General features: G+C 34.5%; 1 protein-coding gene across 2 annotated transcripts in view; it reads right to left on the reverse strand.

Moving 5' to 3' along the window:
- Positions 1–7,547: 7,547 nt before the first annotated feature.
- The window catches only part of ANTXR2 (ANTXR cell adhesion molecule 2), a 154,254-nt gene continuing 140,135 nt past the window's right edge, over positions 7,548–21,666 (reverse strand). For both annotated transcript variants that reach the window (XM_050792065.1, XM_050792064.1), the window contains exon 17: positions 7,548–9,434. In XM_050792065.1, the coding sequence (XP_050648022.1) occupies positions 9,396–9,434 (39 nt within the window). In that variant the 3' untranslated portion in view covers positions 7,548–9,395. The remainder of the gene's footprint in view (positions 9,435–21,666) is intronic.

Below are 21,666 nucleotides of genomic sequence, written 5' to 3' on the forward strand. Positions count from 1 at the left end.
GAATCATGTAAACCTTCTTAACCTCATCATTTTTATGGTATTTTGTTTTGTTTTGTTTACCCTTAGGGGATATTAAATTTTTATGTGGCTTAACTTCTCTGTACATAGACCAAAGTAATGTTTTGCAACAAATAGAATGATTTAAAAGCACTTTGATTTCACGGGAAGGCTGTTAATGTACACTGAAAATTGTGTGGCAGCAAAATGAGAAACTCTCAGCCGCACAGAGTTTATCTAGGGGCGCCTGTGTAAAACAGGCCTCATTTAGCATTAAATCTCATTTTATGTGATCAGGGTTTGTTTTTAAATGGGCAACTCAGGATTCATGCTACAAGACTTTTTTACTGAGTATCAAGAGAAGGTCCTTTCACCCCCCCACCCATGCCCTTAAAATGCAATTTATCACAAAATTTGCCTAGAGTTTGGCCAAATTAGCACTGTATACATCATGTGCATCTGGTATATATTTGTTAAATAAAAACAACAAAAAATATGTAAAAACACTTTGGAAAATTATAAAATAATATGTTATTAATGTTATCAAGCGATTTGCCTGGTTTTCTCTAAACATGTTAGGAACTCATTATTTACAGGTGTCAAATTTCTTCACATGAATAATCAGGAATAGCCTTAGGATCACAAAGTGCATGAAAGTTTATATTATGGGTCATTCATAGCATTTTCAAAGGTAATTGTACTTAGAAAGGAGTGTCTGTGTGTGCGTGTGTAGCTATGTAACGTACCAAAATATGAGAGATGTGGAAACTATTCCTATTGCCTGTATACAATAATTTCTTTCTAAGAACTCAAGGTGCATGGCACATAATGTTATGTTTTAGGGAAAATCTACTGGGAGAATCTGATCCCTTTTACTTCTTTCATTTTAGAGTTTCTCAATTTTATTGATGTCTTCTTTGAGATTACTACTTGAAAAATATTTAAAATGGGTGCTTTTTTATTGAATTTATTTATTTTTTATTGTATTTGTTTTATGAGACAGAGTCTCACTCTTGTCGCCCAGGCTGGAATGCAGTGGCGTATCTCATCTCACTGCAGCCTCCCCCTCCCGGGTTCAAGTGATTCTCCTGCCTCCGTCTCCCAGGTAGCTGGGATAAGACATGTCCACCACCACGCCTGGGTAATTTTTGTATTTTTAGTAGAGATGGGGTTTCACCATGTTGGGCAGGCTGGTTTCGAACTCCTGACCTCAGGCAATCCACCAGCTTTAGCATCCCAAAGGGCTGGGATTACAGGCATGAGGCACCACACTCGGCCTAGTTTTAATGACTTTAAAATCATTCTCCTTTCTTTCACTTTTTTTTTTTTTTTTTTTTTTTTATTCTGGAAAAAACCATTAGCAGGTGGGGAAAGCTTTTTAAGACTCATATGTCTCTTACTGATGTTAACATTAGAATATCAACTTATTTTTGTTCTTTGTCGCTGGTGATGTTTCAATACCTTCTAAGTAGATTTTCAGTATGACAGAAGAAAATCCTACAGGGACTGACTCTAGGTTAACTTCTGGGCATGTGCAGATAGGCCAAGTAAATGCTCCAGAGGCAACAATAACCCGACATGTGTTTCTCAGTTTTGGACGAAGTTTTTCATCTGGCAAAAATCTTCCAAGTATTTATTCCCTGGCATTTTTCCTTTTCTGAGAAAAATCACAAGTAAAATATAAAGCAGTAGAAAGGAGACAAATGGAGTTACTAAAAAAAAAAAAAAAAAAAAAAAAATCAGTGTAACAAGAAATTTGGATAGGTAAGGTTCTAAAGTAGAAAGCTGAATTCATCTTGTATATCTTCTTATGGTATCAGATAGAAGGAAACATTCAATAAAATGAAAATTATTATAAGCTTTGTTGTGGGCTGAACAATGGACCCTCAAGATGTCCACATCCTAATCCCCAGAAGCTGTTGACTGTTACCTTCTACAGCAAAAAGGACTCTGCAGGCATGATTATGCTACAGGTTTTGACACGGAAAGATTATCTAGGATAATCCAATTTGGTCTAATGTGGTCACAGTAGTCCTTATAAGAGGAAGGCAGAAGAGCAGCCACAACAGGGGATGTAATGTCTGAAGCAGAGCTTGGAGTGCTAGACTTCGAGGATGAAGGAAGGGGCCACAGGCTAAGGAATACTGGCAGCCGCTAGAAGCTACTTCAGGCAAAGAAACAAGTTCTCTGTAAACCTCTAGAAAGAGCTAGTCCTCCTGAAACCTTAACTTTACCTAATTGAAACAGATTTTGGACTTCTGATCTCCAGAACTGTAAGAGAATACATTTGTGTTGTGTTAAGCAACTGTTTGTGGTAATTTGTTACAGCAGCAAGAGGAAACTAATACAAGCCCTCTCATCTCAATTTAATTGATGTTCAAAGTGTTCTTGAAAAGTTAGAAATCATAAACATATGCAGTAATGACCCTGGGTTGAGATTTATCAGACTGATTTTTGAAGTTAAGGAAAATATTTTAAGGCAAAGTGATACCTTCTGTTTTATTTACAATTTTAAAGGAATAATTTGAGGAGTATGCTATTTTTACTCTGCCGGCTCAATAAATGTTATAGTTTTTAAATAAATTGTAGATTGACTTTTCTCTATCGTTTTGAATTAGAATTTAAAAAAATCATTGATTTACCTATAAATTCACCACCTCAGAGCTTTTTCAATGTTGACAGTAATACAGAGATGCTGAGCAACCAATAATGTCATTGTAATTTTCTTTTTTATTTAGTATTGTGTTATTGTAATCATGTCACTACCTCTCAAAATGACAAAAAGTACACTGAATATTCCAGGTCATAATTTAGTCTTTGATATTCTTTGAAACAATTATTTAAAATCCTTTCAAACTTTCTGAGATACCTAGCTTATTATGAAGAATTCCAAGATGTTAAAACTACTACAATTTTTCCCCATTTTTTAAAACATTAAGAATTTGTTGAAGAATTTTTACACTTGAACATATTGTTTAAAATATAATCTTTCTTTCCATGTGACAGCCTCACACAAACAAAGTATTTACAGAAGCTGCAGGTCTGTCATTGCTGTTTAATTAAGGGAGACTTTCAGAACTAGAGGATATTAAAAAAAGAACTAAAAAGAACACTTTATTGTGATAATAATAATGGCTTCATTTCACATCAGAATTTCAACTAGTAAAAATTCTATTTACAGGTGTCATCTGCTAGAACTAGTCAATCTTGTTTTATATTGTGAGTTTTTCTTTCCCCAATTACTTATACAAATCAGATGGTGGAGTACATAAGCATGCTAAGAAGTTTAGATTTGCTTCTAATTTGGCACATGATGTAACAATTTCCTTTCTCTATCATTTATGACTTTGGAAGCTTTCAGTTTCTTTGTTTGGCATCTAAATTGTTTAAAATCACCTTGTCTTTTAGTTCATGGAGACAATGCATATCTTTTTCATAGTCTACACCCTAGAACAACCATACCCAATATTTTTGGTACCAGAGGCCAGTTTAATGGAAGATAATTTTTTCATGGACAGGGGTGGGGGGGGGGTGGGTATGGTTTCAGGATAATTCAAGTGGATTATATTTATTGTGCACTTTATTTGTATTATTATTACATCGTAATAGATAATGAAATAATTATACAACTCACTATAATGTAGAATCAGTGGGAGCCTGAGCTTGTTTTCCTCCAACTAGATGGTCCCATCTGGGGGTGGTGGGAGACAACAACAGATCATCAGGCATTAGATTCTCATAAGAAATGGGCAACCTAGATCCCTCACACACACAGTTCCAATAGGGTTTGTGCTCCTTGAGAATCTAATGTTGCTGCTGATCTCACAGGGAACACAGCTCAGGTGGTAATGTGAGCCATGGGGAGTGGCTGTAAATACACATGAAGTTTCACTTGCTTCCCACTCATCTCCTGCTGTGTGGCCTGGTTCCTAACAGGCCATGGACCAGTACCAGTCCATGACCTGGGGGATGGAACCACTGCTCTAGAAGATTAGTTCTTGCCTTCTTGCCAATTATTTCTAGTCAAACTGAAACCTACTTAAATGTACATTTTAATAACTTTAACAATTTATTTTGGACCACCCACTGACATTTACAATGTTGTAAATATAATTCATCTAAGATACAAATAACTTCATGGCAGTTGGGAAACCCTATTTAGGGTCCACTCTTTAAATTTTTGAATTCTTAGATCACAGTATCTTTCTACATTAAGACAACGCAAACTTTGTGAAAGGCGAGCAATTGTAACATACAATGGATTCTAAGCTGTGTTCAAATTACTCAGTATTTTCCACTGAATACTTGCTATGGGCAGCACAGGCATAGTAACTGTCAATTAAGACTTTTTTTTTTTTTTTCCAATTTTGACTAAAAAGAGAGGAGTTTAGTAATTTTTCTTTCTGCAGTATAGAAAGTAACCCAATTATTAAAACTGGTAGCATAAATATCTCATAACAATTTCTGTGCTTCTCTTGCTAAACTTATGAACCAGAGTGAAGTACATGGATACATTTCCCAATGTTTTACCCATCTTTTTAAAGATTTCATCAGATATAAGCTTTAAGTTGCTTCTTTGACAAATTTTAGTTGTAAGAAATTAACTAAGATATTATTATGACTAATTATCAACATATACTATAGTTCAAGTTTTTTTTTTTTCCAACTGACAGTTTACAGAGCTAATATTACCACACACTATGTATAAAGAAGTCAGTCATATTGATATAAATATGAGATACATAAATACTAAAACCTCCAACCTAACCTTATTAATAGAAATGTAGTCAGAGCCCTGGTGCAGTAGCTCATGCCTGTAATCACAGCACTTGGGAGGCTGAGGCAGGAGGACCACTTGAAGCCAGGGGTTTGAGACTAGCCTGAGCAACATAGTGAAACCGCATTTCTACTAAAAATGCAAAGTTAGCTGGGTGTGGTGTTGTGTGCCTATAATTCCAGCTACTCAGGAGGCTGAGGGATGAGAATCACTTGAACCCAGGAAGAGGAGGTTACAGTCAGCTCAGACCACACCACTGAACTCCAGCCTGCCTGGGCGACAGAGCGAGACTGTTTCAAAATAAAATAAAATAAAATAAAATAAAATAAAATAAAATAAAATAAAATAAAATAAAAAATCTAGTCAGTGCTGAAAGGAACTTTTGATATCTTCATTCCATCTTCAGTCTATGGTTGAGAGTTTATCTGTTCGACATCAGCAAGCTAGTTGATGGCTGGGTCTATGGTCTAGGACCTCTCTGTCACCTGATCCCTAAGCTAAGGCTCTTTTTGAAAACACGTTGAGTTTCAACTCTCCTTCTGTTTCTCTCTCTGTGTCACACACACACACACACACACACACACACACACACAAATTTACCTTAATATAGTTATTGTAGAGCAATCTAAACAAGCATATTTTTATATAAATTTACATGTTGTACTGTGTACTTATCAGCCTTTTCTTTTGGCAGGAGAGCACAAAAATAAAATACACTAAAAAACCAGCACAGGACCTCCTACATTATGGATTTTCAAAAAAATAAAATAAAATAAGTCTTTCTTTTATCCAATCAACTGAATTAGATTCTAGTAGGAGTGGAAATACACTAAAGTGTTCTCATAAATATGTCATAGAAATTCACTAAGCACAATATTAATTTAACTCTGAAACTAGAATGTGTGCCCGCACTGACTTTATTTCCTACAAATAGACAACGGTTCTCCAGCCTCACCTGCCTGTTTCTTTCCTTAACTATGTAACAGATGTATCAAGAGTTATTCTGTTTCTAGATTATGTATTTCCTTTCATATTGAAATGATGCATATATTTCTTTCCTGTGTACATATACCCACCAAACTTTTCTAGTAATAATGAAACTCTCAAAAACTTTCTAAAGTAATGTGATGCTATAGAAAATGCTAGTAAAAGCTAACCAACATACAATATATGCATGGAGTAGGAAGTTATAATTCCTTATACTTGTAAATGTGACCTGATTACATTCTGCCTTCTTAAATTTCAAAAATAACATACATAAGCTGGTCTATCAAAATGTTTTAAACACCTAATTATCCACAATATAGAATTTGTTTCAATTTAAAAATAAATAAATGTATCTGCCTCTAAGCAGTAAACAATGGTTAGTGATACTTAGATAATAAAGTTAAGTTCACAGAAACACCCAAATCTTACATCTAGTAAGGATTTATTATAACAAATATTGAATAATTTATTATTTAAATGGTTAGAATAAAGTTCAAGGGAAATATAAGCAACCCTCTTCTTTCTCTAACAATCTGAAATACATGGGGGTTTAAACCTTCTATATTTTTGTCAAAATAGTAATTAACCATAGATGACAGATGCTGCTCCCTAGTCAATGGAGGGTCTCAAATTTTACTCTGCATCTCATTGGGAAGGAAATATAAATTTTTAAAATAGAATTAACTTGGGGAAAGGCATCAGTGCTGCAACTCTTAGCACCAAATGTTTTTTCTTGGAGCACCAAATGCTCTAAGGAAAACATTCCAAGTATCAAAGTTTTCAGATAGATAAATATTTATGGATCAAATCCATAAAGAACAGACATTGTTATGAAATATATATAGATGTCTTCAAAACTTTCTTTCTAGGCAGAGTAGACACATAAGTTAGGAGTCATTTCCCACTTAATTGTTTTTGCAACCTTATGCAACACGAATGGTTTATGTGCAAGACTTACTCATTTTTACACAGAAAGTAGATCTTGACTGACATGATGTCCAGAAAATCAAACAGAAGCTATTTCTCTATATAAAATATAAAATGTCATTAAATTTATAGAAATGGCTTTATTTTAATCTTTTTCGGTTGAAAAGTATAGGGATTTTTGATCTGGTCTTTTGGTAAGAAAATAACACTCTTTAAAACAAATTGTTTTCAATTGCTAGTTAGTATAATTGGAGAAAAGTATAAAATAGATCTCGTTCATATCTTTAAGGGCAATGAAATTCCATCAGTCTTTGAACTTTATTAATGGTATTTTTTCAGTCTACATATAGACCATTGCCACTTCCTCTTCATTAAGAGCTCTTGATAGTAGCTATATAATAATCTACAGAAAGTTATTTTTCCATTTAAAGGCAGAGGTTAATTTACATTGTTCATGCAGCAACATGTAAGTATGCTACATAATTCTAGAGAAATTTAAAGTAGTTACCAAAGAAAGATAGCTTTAGCTTCTGTAGTATTCTCAATGATATTAAAATAGCAATTGGTGAGCACTCATCAGAAATGAAGCGCCCATTTAAGGAAGCTGCATTAGATCTTGTTCCAGATGCAAATGCAGAACAAAGGGATATAATAACTCATTGCAGAAAGGGTTGGGTATACTATATCAGGCTTCCAAGTTATACTTGCATATGCAGCTACTGCCAATAGTATCATCTGTGAACATGAGGGACATTTTGGAACTGAATAGAATTCCAACCCTGAAACTAAGCAGAACAACTGCATATTCAACCCAAGAAGGCATTAGCTTTATGTAGGCTTAAAGAAATGGTAGCACAGGCATAGGTAAAATTTTTATTTATGAATGTGTGGACACATGACTTTGGATCCAGCCAGCCAGTGACATAAATAAACTTGAGCAAAAGTTTCAAGCTAGAGGATATATATGTATAGAAAATTATATATTTGTGTGTGTGTGTAAGGCCTCTTGGAACAGTGCCACAAACCTGGACACCAACCAACAGAATACTCCCATCCTTTGAAATTTCCATTAAGAGCACAATGGGGGTAATTATACCAGGATGCTCCAATCGCTCTTTCCATCTTGTGCACTCGCATGCCCGCCAAACATGAAATGTTCGCCTTCTCCCTTCCAATGTGATGGTTGTTGAACTTATTTTTAGTGTCATTTGATAAGCCTTTGTGCTCGCAGAGAGACATCCCACTGACCCAGCCACTGGTCATTGTCTATACCAGTTCACATCAAAGCAGGCGCACTTTGTCAGGTTTCTAGTCGAATATCCATTTCGCATCTGAAGTACAGTATCGAAAGTGACTAGATCATTTGAGCTTTTTTCTTCAGCTGCTGCTTTCCTCCCCCACAGTGTTTCTGCTCACGCTAACATAATTTGGCATCGTCGACGTGACACAATGGTGGTTTTTCTAAAAAATTATAATACATACATCGTCAATGTTTTGTGATGGCGATCCTCCTGAAGATTTAATTTGTAAATTGAAGAAAGGAGGTCTTTTTCCTCTACTGAATCATAACCAAGGTAGAGTGCCCCTCAAAATCCAAGTAATGCGCATACAGTAATAGGTCATTCAATGTCAAAAGGCATAAAAAAGATGAGCAAAATCTTCACAGGCTGCTGCTTGCTGTTTCTTTTAATTATATTAATTAAACTTTGAAATTTTCATGCAAAGAGAGTTGCTGGCTTGTGACGCTGAAGAGCCCTTGGAGACTTGACGAAAGAAAAAACCCTGAGCGGAAGCTTTGTGGTGACTGCTTCCTTTAAATTAAAAGCAAAACGAACTTCTAGGTATGTTTATAGCTATTCATGCTTTATGCACTACTAAATCCTAAGCATAGGAAAAGAGGAATCTACCAGTTACAGGGACAAGTTTGCAAAGCACAAGGCCCTTGCACTTCACTCAAGATCTCTGGCTAGAGGCTGTCTTTCTGTGGAATAACGCTCTATTAATTTTCTTGTCCCGAGTGCATAATGAAAGAAAGGTGTCTTCGAAAACTAAAGGGCAAAATCTTGCTTGCTACCAATACCTTGAGGCATCTTGTCTACATTTTGTCATGCGTGTGCACTTTTCAGTGTTAGAATGACAAGATTTTCCAGTCAGAAACTTCCCGTAAGGCACACTGTGATAGGGGACTTGGAAGGATTCTGTGATCTGACATAGCTATAAGGCAATGGACTTCTTTATTTACTTAGCCTGGTGGGAAATTGTATACTCTGCCTATGGATAAAGATCTTGCCACATAAAAACACAAGTGCCATGTTTCCATGTAAAAAAACTCCTATCTTCCATCATGGCCAGTTGTTTTGGTATCATCTTCATGTTGTTGCTGTTGTTGCTTTTTCCTCTTCTACACATTCAAACAAACTTTCTTGTACAAACCATAGTCTGCAGGTCAGTGTTCCTCTTTATTTTCAATGTCATAAATCATGAGTTACCACTGAGTTTCATCACCTCCCATGTAGATGGCAGAACAAATGTTTGGAAATGTTTGGTGCAAGCAAAGCAGAAGGCAGAGAAAACATTTCCTGACTGAGAGGAATTAAGCTGCTCTTCCAAAAGCTTCTGAAATGCACTTGATTTTTTCCATTTGGTTGAAAATCAGCTATGTGAAAATGTGCCATCTTCGTACTGTCTTGGTCTTCCTGCTTCCGTTTTACTGAGATGGAACTCGGGAGAAGTTTATGCACCGGCCCTGAGGAAAGAAATAAGTCCATATTGAAATATTGAAGCCATTATTAAAAAAGCATGAGAACATCTAGTTTTCCTACCATGATATAATAAACGATTACCCAAGGAAAGTCATGTTAACATGAGACATGAAGTCATAATTTTTTTTTTCTTGGTTTAAAGCATGATGGTTCATTCAGATCTTTTCCACAGTAAGTTCACCTATGAGATGGTATGGTATAATTAATATGGAAAAACAATTAGGGAAATACGATTTTGTTACTATTATCTAAAATACAGCATTACTATCAAGGCCATAAAAATATCAAAGACACAACCCGATATACTTCTTTATGTAATGAATTAAAATGAAAATATTCTCTTATGCAAGCTGGTGCTCCTAAAATGCATACATGAAGATCACATTTAGTAAGCAGTAAGAGACTGAGGATGAGGAATCCCAAAAAAGGGATTGTCATCTCTTTGTAATTCCATTTCATGAAGGGTTTTTGCAAAATCATGTCTATTGTTACTGACCATTTCTCACCACTGCACACCACCATCATGTGTTCATTTCAAATGGTGACTATTTGCACTTACACATTTCCAAAGAAGATTTGCCATTCTAATTTCTTAACACTTCTATGAAAGTTGTGTGGACACACTGTTCCATGTGTATTGCAAATAATCCAGGAAATATTTGAAAACAAAGTTCCCAATGAGTGATAAAAGATACTTTCCTTTTATCTCTTTGGTATGATACTACTGATCCACTGTACCAACTAAATCATTCCCAGATTCCTCAACCAGCCAAAAGCTAGCATAGTGCTTTCTACATTAGGGTCAGGATTATCACCCTATTGAGATTATTTGTATTTCTTACAATAGCTGCTCTCAAAGCGTTTTAGATTTTAGAGTGTCTCTTTATTTCCCTCTAAATGTAAGTTTGTTTTTAATATCCAAAACATGCTAAAATTCAAAAGCAACAAAACCTTGTTGAAAAAGAATGGTTTGAATGTAAAAGCAGAATTTTTGTCCATTTTACTCTCAAAAATGACTGCTTAATAAATTTGAAAATTTCAGAAATTAATGAAGAAACAGAAAAGCACAAAAACAAAACAGAACTAGGAATTTCCATTCGTTTTTTCTAAAAGACAAACATTCATCACATTATCTGTCTTTTAAATACTTTTGGAGGCAACATTATTACTACAATTGCCAATTTTTATTACTTACTCTGCGTTAATGTCTACAAAACACATCAGTGCAAAAGGAAGTAGGAAAAAAGCAGATAGAGGATCAGATTAAAATGAGGTAAAAATTCCTTACTGATACAGGTCATAGGTCATGTACTCAGACTGTATTTTTGTGTTACCTAGAACTTTCAAACAACATTTTTAGAGTGCATATTAAGTGAAGAGGTGCTGTTCTCTAGATTAGCTAAGGGAGCTATGTATGTTGCCAAAACACAATAAAACAATAAAAGTGTTACTTTCACACACATCACGTTTCATGGTTAGAAATACTTTTTCAAGAGGAACAGGTAGGAAAATGACATCATACACAAATAACTGAGCCAAAAAAAAAAAAGCAGTGCTTCTAAAACACGGTAGTATATATATTCAATGAGAAATAGATTTGAACTATGCAATTCAACAGTGATGAACATTTAAAATATTATCTTCTGGCAATTTTCCAGAATTGAACAAATATATGAGGAATGATATTATGACAGCAAAGATAAAAATTAATGACATATTTTTCTTGTGTATTTGTAGATCAAAAAGTAATAGTTTTCTCTCTTCTGTACAATTTTGAAAATAATTGATTATCAATCTCTATTTTCACTTGTGTTTTATCACTTATTAAATTGATATAGATACAAGGATTCTTCTGTGACCACTTCTTTTCTATATGCCATATTAACTTTAGTGTGTAATGACTAGTAATGGTTAGTAGATTATTAATTTACTTGAAGCAATTGGATAGTTTAACAAGTGAGAATCACAATCTACTCAAATTCTCAAATTCACTTTAATACCTAAATTGTTCCAGAACTAAATTATTTCATTTGATGTGGTTTAATTAAAGATATGGAAACTTGAAGGAAGAAAACTCTGTTGATTTTGACTCTGAGGTCCTTATTACAACTCTTTCAAAGCTTGGTATTAAGTATCAATTATCAGCTGCCAAATGTCTCTAGATTTAAGCACCAAAAACATAAAGAAAAACCTATTAAATTCAATATACACCTATATGTTTTAACACACACCCGTTAACAAAAACAAGCAAATGCTCTTCCCCCCTTCTGATCATGGACTCAGTGCTTTTTACTTTTATCAACAGTTGATAATGTCTGGGTGTGATTTTATTTTTCAAAAATTTAAAAGGAGATGACTTCGGGAAATCTGTTCAAGAGTCACTGTTAAGCATTTCCCAGTTTTCCCAGTTATGGGGCTCCTTATCCCAAAGATCCCACTGCATCTCCACTGTAGCTGTACTACATCATGCCATAATAGTGTGCTCAAATATCTAAAAGGAGAGATAACAGTGGTTAAATCTCAGCAATCTAAAGATGGAGTATATCTTCCAGCCTCTGCCACTTCTTAACTGTGTGACCATGGGTGACTTATTTAACTACTGTGTACCTCAGTTCCTTTATCAGTAAAATGAAGATTAAAAAATGGGCCTATTCTTAAGGCTGTTGTAAAGACTAAATTTGTTAAGCTTTATGAAGCACTGAAAATAGTGCCTGACATACAGCAAACTCTCAGTAAAAACCCACATTGTCGGCTGGGTGTGGTGGCTCACGCCTGTAATCCCAACACTTTGGGAGGCCAAGGTGGGCGGATCACAAGGTCAAGAGATTGAGACCATCCTGGCCAACATGGTGAAACCCCATCTCTACTAAAAAACAAAAATTAGCTGGGCGTGGTAGTGCCCGCCTGTAGTCCCAGCTACTCCAGAGGCTGAGGCAGGAGAATCGCTTGAACTCGGGAGGTGGAGGTTGCAGTGAACCGAGATCGCACCACTGCACTCCAGCCTAGTGATGGAGTGAGACTCTGTCTCAAAAAAAAAAAAAAAAAAAAAAAAAAAAAAAAAAAGAAAAAAAGAAAAAAAGAAAAACAAACAAAAAACATATTGTTATTATCCATATTCCCTCTATGATGTCATTGCATAGGTCTAATATAGAGCAGACTCAATAATTTCGTACTTAGAAACAAGTGAATGGATGGATGAAGAATGAATGAGTTCACGATCACATAGACCTCCACTGGTGGTGGAGCCAGATCTCAAAAATGAGAAGATAGAGTAAGTATGAATCTGAGGGAGAGAAAGAGGATTACCAAGGAGAAAAATAGTGGAAAAGGAGAGAAGAAAATATGGAGAAAATACATGAGAGTAGCACAAAAGAGGAAAAGGTAAGAAAGAAGAATCAAGAAAAATGGAAACTTTTGGCTAGAGGGAAATATTTTATTCATTATTCCATCAGGAATCTTACTTCCAGGCAATTATTTCATATTGGCTGCTGCCATCTGCTTACCGGAAAATTCTAAAAACAAGGCAACGCATCCCGGTTGTAAGTGACCATGATTAGATAGCATTGTCCTTCAACTATCCCCAATACTAGCTTACAAAGCACACATTAGTGATAACGCTAATTATGTTTAAGGTCATGGATGTTGGGCTGCCATTTATATTACAGCAAGAAGTCAATGCCAGAACACTGCAGAGCAATTTTTATTTGCAGGAAATGGAATATGACAAGGCTTACAAGTCTGTCATATCCTCATGCTTATAATGTCTACACAATAAAGGTATGTTATCAAGGTAGCAAACAAAGCCATATAAAACAGCTTGAACATGCAACTCATCAAAGAACTGTACAGAATGGAAAGTCCCTAATGTTTCTTTTTTCTGAGACTATTTCACTTTTATAACAACTAATACAAGTGCTAAAAATAACAAGTTAACTAAATGGTGTAATAAGAAACTATTAAATTTAAGCTAAATATATAGAAGAATACATATAGACCTATATTTATTATAATTTTAATACTTTATTCTCTATATAGAGGCTAATACTAGTATCAGGTGACAGGATTACATACCCTCTAAAATAAACCATCCTAACGTTTTAATATGCCAAAATAGAGGAACATAAGATTTCCATGAGCAAGAGTTAAAGTGAATGAATGTATAATATTATGCCTGTATTTCTTTTTTTATTTTTTTGAGACGGAGTCTCGCTCTGTCGCCCAGGCTGGAGTGCAGTGGCCGGATCTCAGCTCACTGCAAGCTCCGCCCCCCGGGTTTAGCCATTCTCCTGCCTCAGCCTCCCGAGTAGCTGGGACTACAGGCGCCCGCCACCTCGCCCGGCTAGATTTTTGGATTTTTTAGTAGAGACGGGGTTTCACCGTGTTAGCCAAGATGGTCTCGATCTCCTGACCTCGTGATCCGCCCGTCTCGGCCTCCCAAAGTGCTGGGATTACAGGCTTGAGCCACGCGCCCCGCCTATGCCTGTATTTCACAAAGTAATTCGATAAACTGGAACTCAGGTGGCATAAGTGTTTAGAGAATAATATAACATGCAATATATGTTATTATTATGAAGAAAATATTAATTTTCTCTATTTTCTGAAGATTTAATTAAATATTCTTTCTAAACAATTTTCTTGATTTAAAATCATGCCCTAATCATGCATGTAAATCATGAGTAAAATCTAAATATACTATTATTGTAATGCTTTAGGTAGCACCCACACTACTTACTCAATTAGGGAATCAATACAACCAACTTGAATTTGATATCATGCCTTATAAATCACTGAATCATAAACTTTAACAATAACAACATTTAGTCAAAATAAAACTGAATTAAATTAGTATTTGCATTAGTTTAAAATGAACTATAAATATATTACCTTATTTTGGTTTGGGAATATAATACTCTGGATTCAATAAAATCATTGTTAAATTTATTAATTTTGCATGACATAAAAATTTAGAAGTAGAATTTATTAAATATTTATAAAAATTAAGGTTCGGCAGAATAAAGATAATTTTATCACTGACTTTATGCTATAGTGAAATACATTTAAAATACATTAATTTAGGAATCATAGTTATTCAGATATGTTGTAGTTGACCTTTATATATTACAGAATTAGGCAAATTAATCTAAATAAGATTACTCTGGGTATGTTTACCAACTTAAAATTTGTATAGCCTATAAGAAGTGCATTTATATATTAATATTTGAATCATTAAATTATGATCTTTTTATGGCAACATTTTATTTGCCTAATATAAATTATGACTTTAAAGAAACAAAACTGCTTCCCTTCTAAAGAATACTGTTTTATGCAAACTTATATTGAAAACATTACATAATTAGTGAGTTTCTGTGGCGAGAAAAGAACTCTTGAGCATTGCTAGTGGAAATTAAAATTGTCAAAAACTATATGATAAGCATAGTATAGAAAAAATGGTCTTTAAAAACTTACATTCTTTGACTCAGTAATTTCACTTTAGGAATCTAACCTAATAAAATAGGTAGACTGAGATTTCAAATATTCACTATAGGATTTTTATATAGTCAAAAATATACTCAATTTGTATTTATTTCTGCCCAACAATCAGAGACTAGTTGAATGAATTCAGATTCATCTATTTTACTCTATTATGTAGCCATTAAAATAAGGAAACTTTCTAAAGATGAAAAAAATGGTAACTAAAAATATGATATGATTGTAGTTATGCAGAGACTTTAATAGACAATACACCAGCATGCTACAGGTAATGGAACAGCATATGGCTTCTTGCATTCTATGTTTTATCTTTTCTGCATATTCAAATATTTGCTAACTTAAAACGTAACATTAGTTTTCAGAGTGAATTCATTCAGCAAACATGCAATCATTTTTCAACATCTATATTTATGTCTTTAAAAGTCAGCCCAAGAACTTACTAACTACTCACTCTCTGGAATCACCACCAACTTCCAGCTATGCCAAAGCTTTTCAGCACTGTATGTGCCCATAAGTTAATTCTTTTACTCATCTTTGAGTTGTATTTTACAATTACTATCCTGGTGTACCCACTGTAATGCAGTTCGACTTCAGAGCACATTTATATGGTAGAAGATTTATTAATAAATCTTATAATCTACCATCAGCATTTTCTTCTTATCATACAAAATTATAAGAGTTTCAATAAAATGCCTGTTAAAGCATTTGGCAAGGTCACAACTGGCTATCTAATTGTTAAAAATGTTTTTGTGTGTATGTGTATAAGTGCATGTCAGCACACAGGTACAACCTACCTTATGCCCTGCGCATGCTGGAGTTCATTACATTGAAATAAATATAAGAGAGGCTCTTTAATTTTCACACCACATCAAACTTTTAACCACATACCCAATATCTAGGGCATATAATTTCTCTATGCAATTAATATTATAGAATATTTATACCTCAGGTATTTATCTGTAATAATGTTAGAATCCTTTCTCTCCCTATCAGTTGGCAAAACTACTCTCAGTTGACTCTAAGTGGAATGCTAGCCATTTATTTCTCTAGGTCAATGGTTTTTTCATTGTGTAATCCATGAAGTCCTCTGGCTTTTCTGCAAGGTGCCTCAGAGGTCACTGTGGCTGGGGCAGTGCATGAGAAGGGAACAAGCAGGCACAACTGCAAGCCTCTCAAATCTAATGCTCCACTCTCATCTATCTTTTAAAATTGCAATTCAGTATAAGATTTTGTCTGTGCTAAAAATGTAGTTTGATAACTAATAGTCCAGATATTTTCACACCTGTGTCAAGTCAGATCACTAGTAAACTATCTGTATATATAGACTTGATTTCTTTTCTTTAGATCTTCTCATAGATCTACATAAACAATACAGCATTCTCTCTCTCTTTGGTTATATGAAGAGCCCTATGAATTCTGGTCATATGAAGAGAATTATTATTTTGGAAAATTGCTATTAAGGATACTGATATTAAGGGAATAATTCTCCTTGGTGTTTAGAGCCAGGAAAAAGTTTGTCAATTCTGGTAAGCTCATATGTTTCCCTTTTAATATATAATGGCAACTATACAACTTAACCTCTTTCTCTTTATGTCTTGGCTTTTAGGAAGCTCAGATTTATAAGATGTCCTAAAAGCAATTGCTAGCCTTAGTGTACATTTTCTGTTATAACCATATCTTGACTTTGGCTTATTATTATTTCCCTATTTTTATTCTTCTGAGGTTTGACTGTATTTTTTTTCTCAATACTTCTTTAGAAGTAGACTAGGTACAAGCAAATGCCAACTAATAAAGGTTTCTTTCTTGATTCTTAACCTTCTCAGTCCTGGAGAATATCTGAACCCCTCTTAACCTCTACAATCCTCCAATAAAGAACTGCCTAAACCTGTACCTAAAAAGACCATATGCTTTCTATGTTGCTTTTTCTTATTCTCTTAGGGTTTAATGAGGTACTCTGTGGATAGATGATGCCAAATTATCACTAATTTGAACTTAACCTGAACTAAGTTGAAAAATTAATATGAACTTGAAGTTTATACAAGCAAGCATGGTGAAACTGTACTATTCTTCACATAATCCCAAGGTTCTTCTATGATAATACATCTGTCTGAAGACTGAAAACTTCATTTTCTTTGCCTACTAGGCCAAAGTAAGCACAATATAATTCTTTACAAATTGGAATGTATTAACAGTTTCAATTCATCACAAAGACTACCGTTCTGTGTGGAAGCTTTATTCTATTACAAATGTTTCTTCTGTATAAGAAGAAACAGAATGTACCAAGGATATGACACAAACAAAAGTCTGATCATAATACAGGCTAAACTCACAATCAGAACCTTTAACTTCACTCAAATAATTTTCAGGCAATGATAAGTATATCTTAGAGTGAGAAGCTTATTGACATTTTCCCAGAAATCATTGCTGGCAAAACCTTCTCATGAGCCTCACAGTAAGAAAGAAAGGAAAGGAGATGCCCTGAAGAAAAATGTCTGATATTGCATTACTACTCTGCAGTTAAATAAACCAAGAGGTGAAAATATGACAAAAGTAGGAACTGACATATTTGCTGTTGCCTAGGTATAGAGACCCCAACTCCACTGCAATATTTAAAACTGACTTCACTGTCTCATTTTCACCGTAGCTGGTAATAGCAGCATTAACCAGAGCAAGTGCCATGTCTCCCATCTCTTGAGCATTAAAATTCCACTGGCATTAACACTTGTGAGCTCCTTTACTAGCTATCTGCACAGGATGTATTTCACTGCTATAACTGTTATAGTATTATGCTCACCTCATAAATATCCATTGACAAGCTGAAGCAAACAACTGCACTTTAGTTTAGACTTTTCAAACACAGATAGTTGATTTATTTATACATCACTTCTAAAAAAAGCTTACTAAACCTTCATGTTCCGTACGACAGTAAAGAGTGTTTCAAATTTAAAATTGTATACAAAGCACCCATACACATAGACACAGAGACAAATCAAGAGGTCCAGGAAATCACTGATATAAGGAGAGACTTGAGAACACAACAGGCATTTTGAGCAGAGATTTTCTGTAGCAAATGGAGATACAGGACTGAAGAAAAGGCATATAGTATCACATCCTTCTCTCTGTCTCTGTCTCTCTCTCTCTCTCTTTCTCTCTCTCTCTCTCTCTCTATATATATATATATATATAAAAGAATCTGTGCTATCCTTTGCTCTAAATAAAACTGCAAAATTTTGAGCTGAAATATAAATTCCACATACTCTTTTCTAATGGAAGCTCAACCTATAAATGTCCAATTTTACAGTAAAGACCACGCACCATATGGATATTCAGTAGATGTCATGAAGAGAAGTTCTGAGTTTGGCTGAAAAATTTACCTTTAAATGTTTTTTGTTCAGTCTCTTTAATCTGTCATGGCACCTGAAAAATTTTAGTGACTCTATACATATGGTCAATATTTATTTTGCAAATATCTATGTTTTTAAATATGTGTTGAAATTCAGGCATACAGTTTGCAGTTAATGATACACCTAAACCACACCTCATAAGATGAAATAGATGCTTCCAAATTATTAATTGCAAGTAAGATACATATCTAGATGTAGATATAGATATCTATAAAAATCTTTGTTGGAAATACCTTCTTTTCTTTTCTTTTCTTTTTTTTTTTTTGTGATGGAGTCTCTTCTGTCGCCCAGGCTGGAGTGCAGTGGAGCGATCTCAGCTCACTGCAAGCTCTCCCTCCAGGGTTCACGCCATTCTTTTGCCTCAGCCTCCCCAGGAGCTGGGACTATAGGCGCCCGCCACCACACCCGGCTAATTTTTTGTATTTTTAGTAGAGACAGGGTTTCACCATGGTCTTGATCTCCTGACCTTGTGATCCACCTGCCTTGGCCTCCCAAAGTGCTGGGATTACAGATGTGAGCCACCACGCCTGGCCAGAAATACCTTCTTCTGTGCTTCCTAATAAGTCAAAATGGGAGGTAGATGCCCCAAAAGTATTAATAAAGAGATATAGACATAATCAGGACAGAATTCTGTATACCTTTTTAGTTGCTTAACATTTATTTTGTGAGGCACATAATAGATATGTAGAAATTATTTTCTGCTTTCTAATCTCAATTAGAATACAGATCATTTCATAGATCTTAAATCAATAGTAAAAAAAATTTTTCATAATATAATCTTAAAGCAATAAAAAACAGAAAGCAATATATGAATATTGTAGCATTACTGGTGTCAACAAAAAATTGAAAATGATCCAAATGTCCATCAGTAAGAGACAAGTTGAATAAACTAAGATATAGATAGAAAACGGAATGCTATAAATAATATATATCTGTTAGAAAGAATGAGGAAAATTTCTATATACCATCATGGAGTGATGGACAGGATTTCTGAAGCGGATTAAAATGAAGGAGCATATAGTATACACACTATAGCATCTTTTATATGACAAAAAAAGAAAAATACACTGGCATTAATATATGCTTAATTTTTAAAGAGAAAGAAAAAATCATTTGAAAATAAAATTGGTTAGCAACAGGTGAGAGGTACAGAGTAGACTGAATAAGAATGTAAATGAGATAAATTTCAATATATCTTGTTATATGCTATTAAATACAAACATGTAAATGTTTGACTTTTGAAAAACAGTTAAACAATAAAAAGAAATTCCAACAAATTAAAATAACCTTCACTAAGTGCAAGGCAGAGGCCTGCCAAAAGCACAGAATATGGCAGGAAAGCTGGTGTGGAGAGGTCCTATCACAGTATCTGAGACTTTCCTTGAGAGCAAAAAAGTAGTCAACTGAAGGCTGGGAGAAAGACAAGAAGGTAGAGAAATATTTCCTTCTCCAAAGGCACATGGAGCCTTCCCTAAGGGAACAGAAGCAGCTCACTGAAGGTTTGGAACATGGCAAGAGGAAAGAAAAAATATATAGCCCTGAGGGACCCAGAGCCTTCCCCAACCACAAGGTAGCAGCCTGCTGAAACCTGGAAGCAAAACTGAGAAATATCCCACTGAAACTGATGGGGCCCTCTCAGATTGCAAGTCGTTGGCCAGTCCAAGTCTGCAGGCAGAAAAATCAGTTTGAAAATGGGTCTTCCAAGCTACAGAAAGTTTGGCCAGGTAAGGGAATTGTGGCAGTTAGAGAGAAAAGAGACCTCCGCTGCAACTTTAGAAGCTTGCAGATGAACTATAATGGAAAGAGAGAGAGAGAGAGAGAGAGAGAGAGAGAGAGAGAGAGAGAGCGATCACTCTCTACTGAAGGGAAATCCTTAATCCTATCCTCAAATTCATGAAAGCTACTAGTGAACTAAAAATAAGTAAGAGTAAAACTTAACTACAGATTAGCAACATGACAAAGGAGGTGGTATGTACTTTTCTAAGGGTAAATGTTACCTAGATGGGTCTCTTTTTTAATTCCCAATATCTAGCATAAAATTACAAATTGCGGTACACACAAAGAAGCATAAAAGTATGACCCATAATCAATGAAAACACAAATAATATAGGGAAATCTACAGATGGTTTAGATGTTGCAGTTAATAGACATGGACTTGAAATAGCTATGATAAAAATATTAAAACATCTGACAAAAAAGGTAAATAACATGCATAAAGATATTGGGAACATCAGAAGAAATGGAAACTATAAATAAGAAACTGTAATAATAGGATACCAAAACTAAAGAGAAAATATACTATATCAGAAATACAGAATGTATTTGGTGTTAAAGTAGAATGGACACAGCAGAGGAAACACTCACTGAATTTGAACGTAGGAGAATAGATAATGTTCAAATTAAAAAATAAAGAAAAAAATAACTAAGGAGAATCTGAGCCCTATGGGACAATATCCAATGGTTTGTCATATAAGTAATGTGTCCCATAAGGAGAGGACAAAAAATGGGGCTAAAAATCAACTTAAAAAATAAATGCTCAGAACTTCCTAGAATTGATGGAAGACACAAACTTACAGATCAAAGAAACTCAGTTAACCCTGAGAAGGATAAATACATAGAAACGCAGGCAATATAGAGTTAAACTTCTGAAAACCAAGAATATCATGAAAGCATAACTTTTTCCCCTTCCCCTTCCCCACAATAAGATATAGAGAATGGTGATAAGCATGACAGTTGACTTTTTATTAGAAACAATGGAGGACAAGAGGCTATGGAACTCTCTAAAATAGTAAATAGGGAAAAATGTCAATTAAGATGTCTACATTCAGATAAAATACTCTTTAAAAATGTGGGCAAAATAAAGACATTCTCAGACAAACAAAATCTGAGACCATTTATCCACAATAGCTTTTAACAAGTGCAAAAAGTTCTTGAGACTGAAGAAAAAAGACACTATGGGGATGGAAGCTCAGGTTTGCAGGAAGAAATAGAGAAACAGAACAGTAAATATGTGACTAAATACACAAGTAACATAAATAAAGAAAATAAATCTTTATGACACTATTACTTAAAGGAATAAATAATAACATAATGAATTCATAACATATGTATCAGTAGAGTACATGACAAGAGCATAAGGAACAGAAAGAAAAAAATGGAAATTATACCACTGCAATGTTTGCATATTGTTCTTTAACTACTTTAATATTATTTGATGTTATATTGAAAATTAAAGCATATTGTTATTTCCAGAGCAATCAATGAAAAACAAGACAGAGAAATGGCTATAAAGATAACAGGAGATAGAACATAGAAGAAAAAA

The sequence above is a fragment of the Macaca thibetana genome, chromosome 5, assembly GCF_024542745.1.
Source record: "Macaca thibetana thibetana isolate TM-01 chromosome 5, ASM2454274v1, whole genome shotgun sequence".
In the NCBI taxonomy this organism is placed as follows: Eukaryota; Metazoa; Chordata; class Mammalia; order Primates; family Cercopithecidae; genus Macaca; species Macaca thibetana.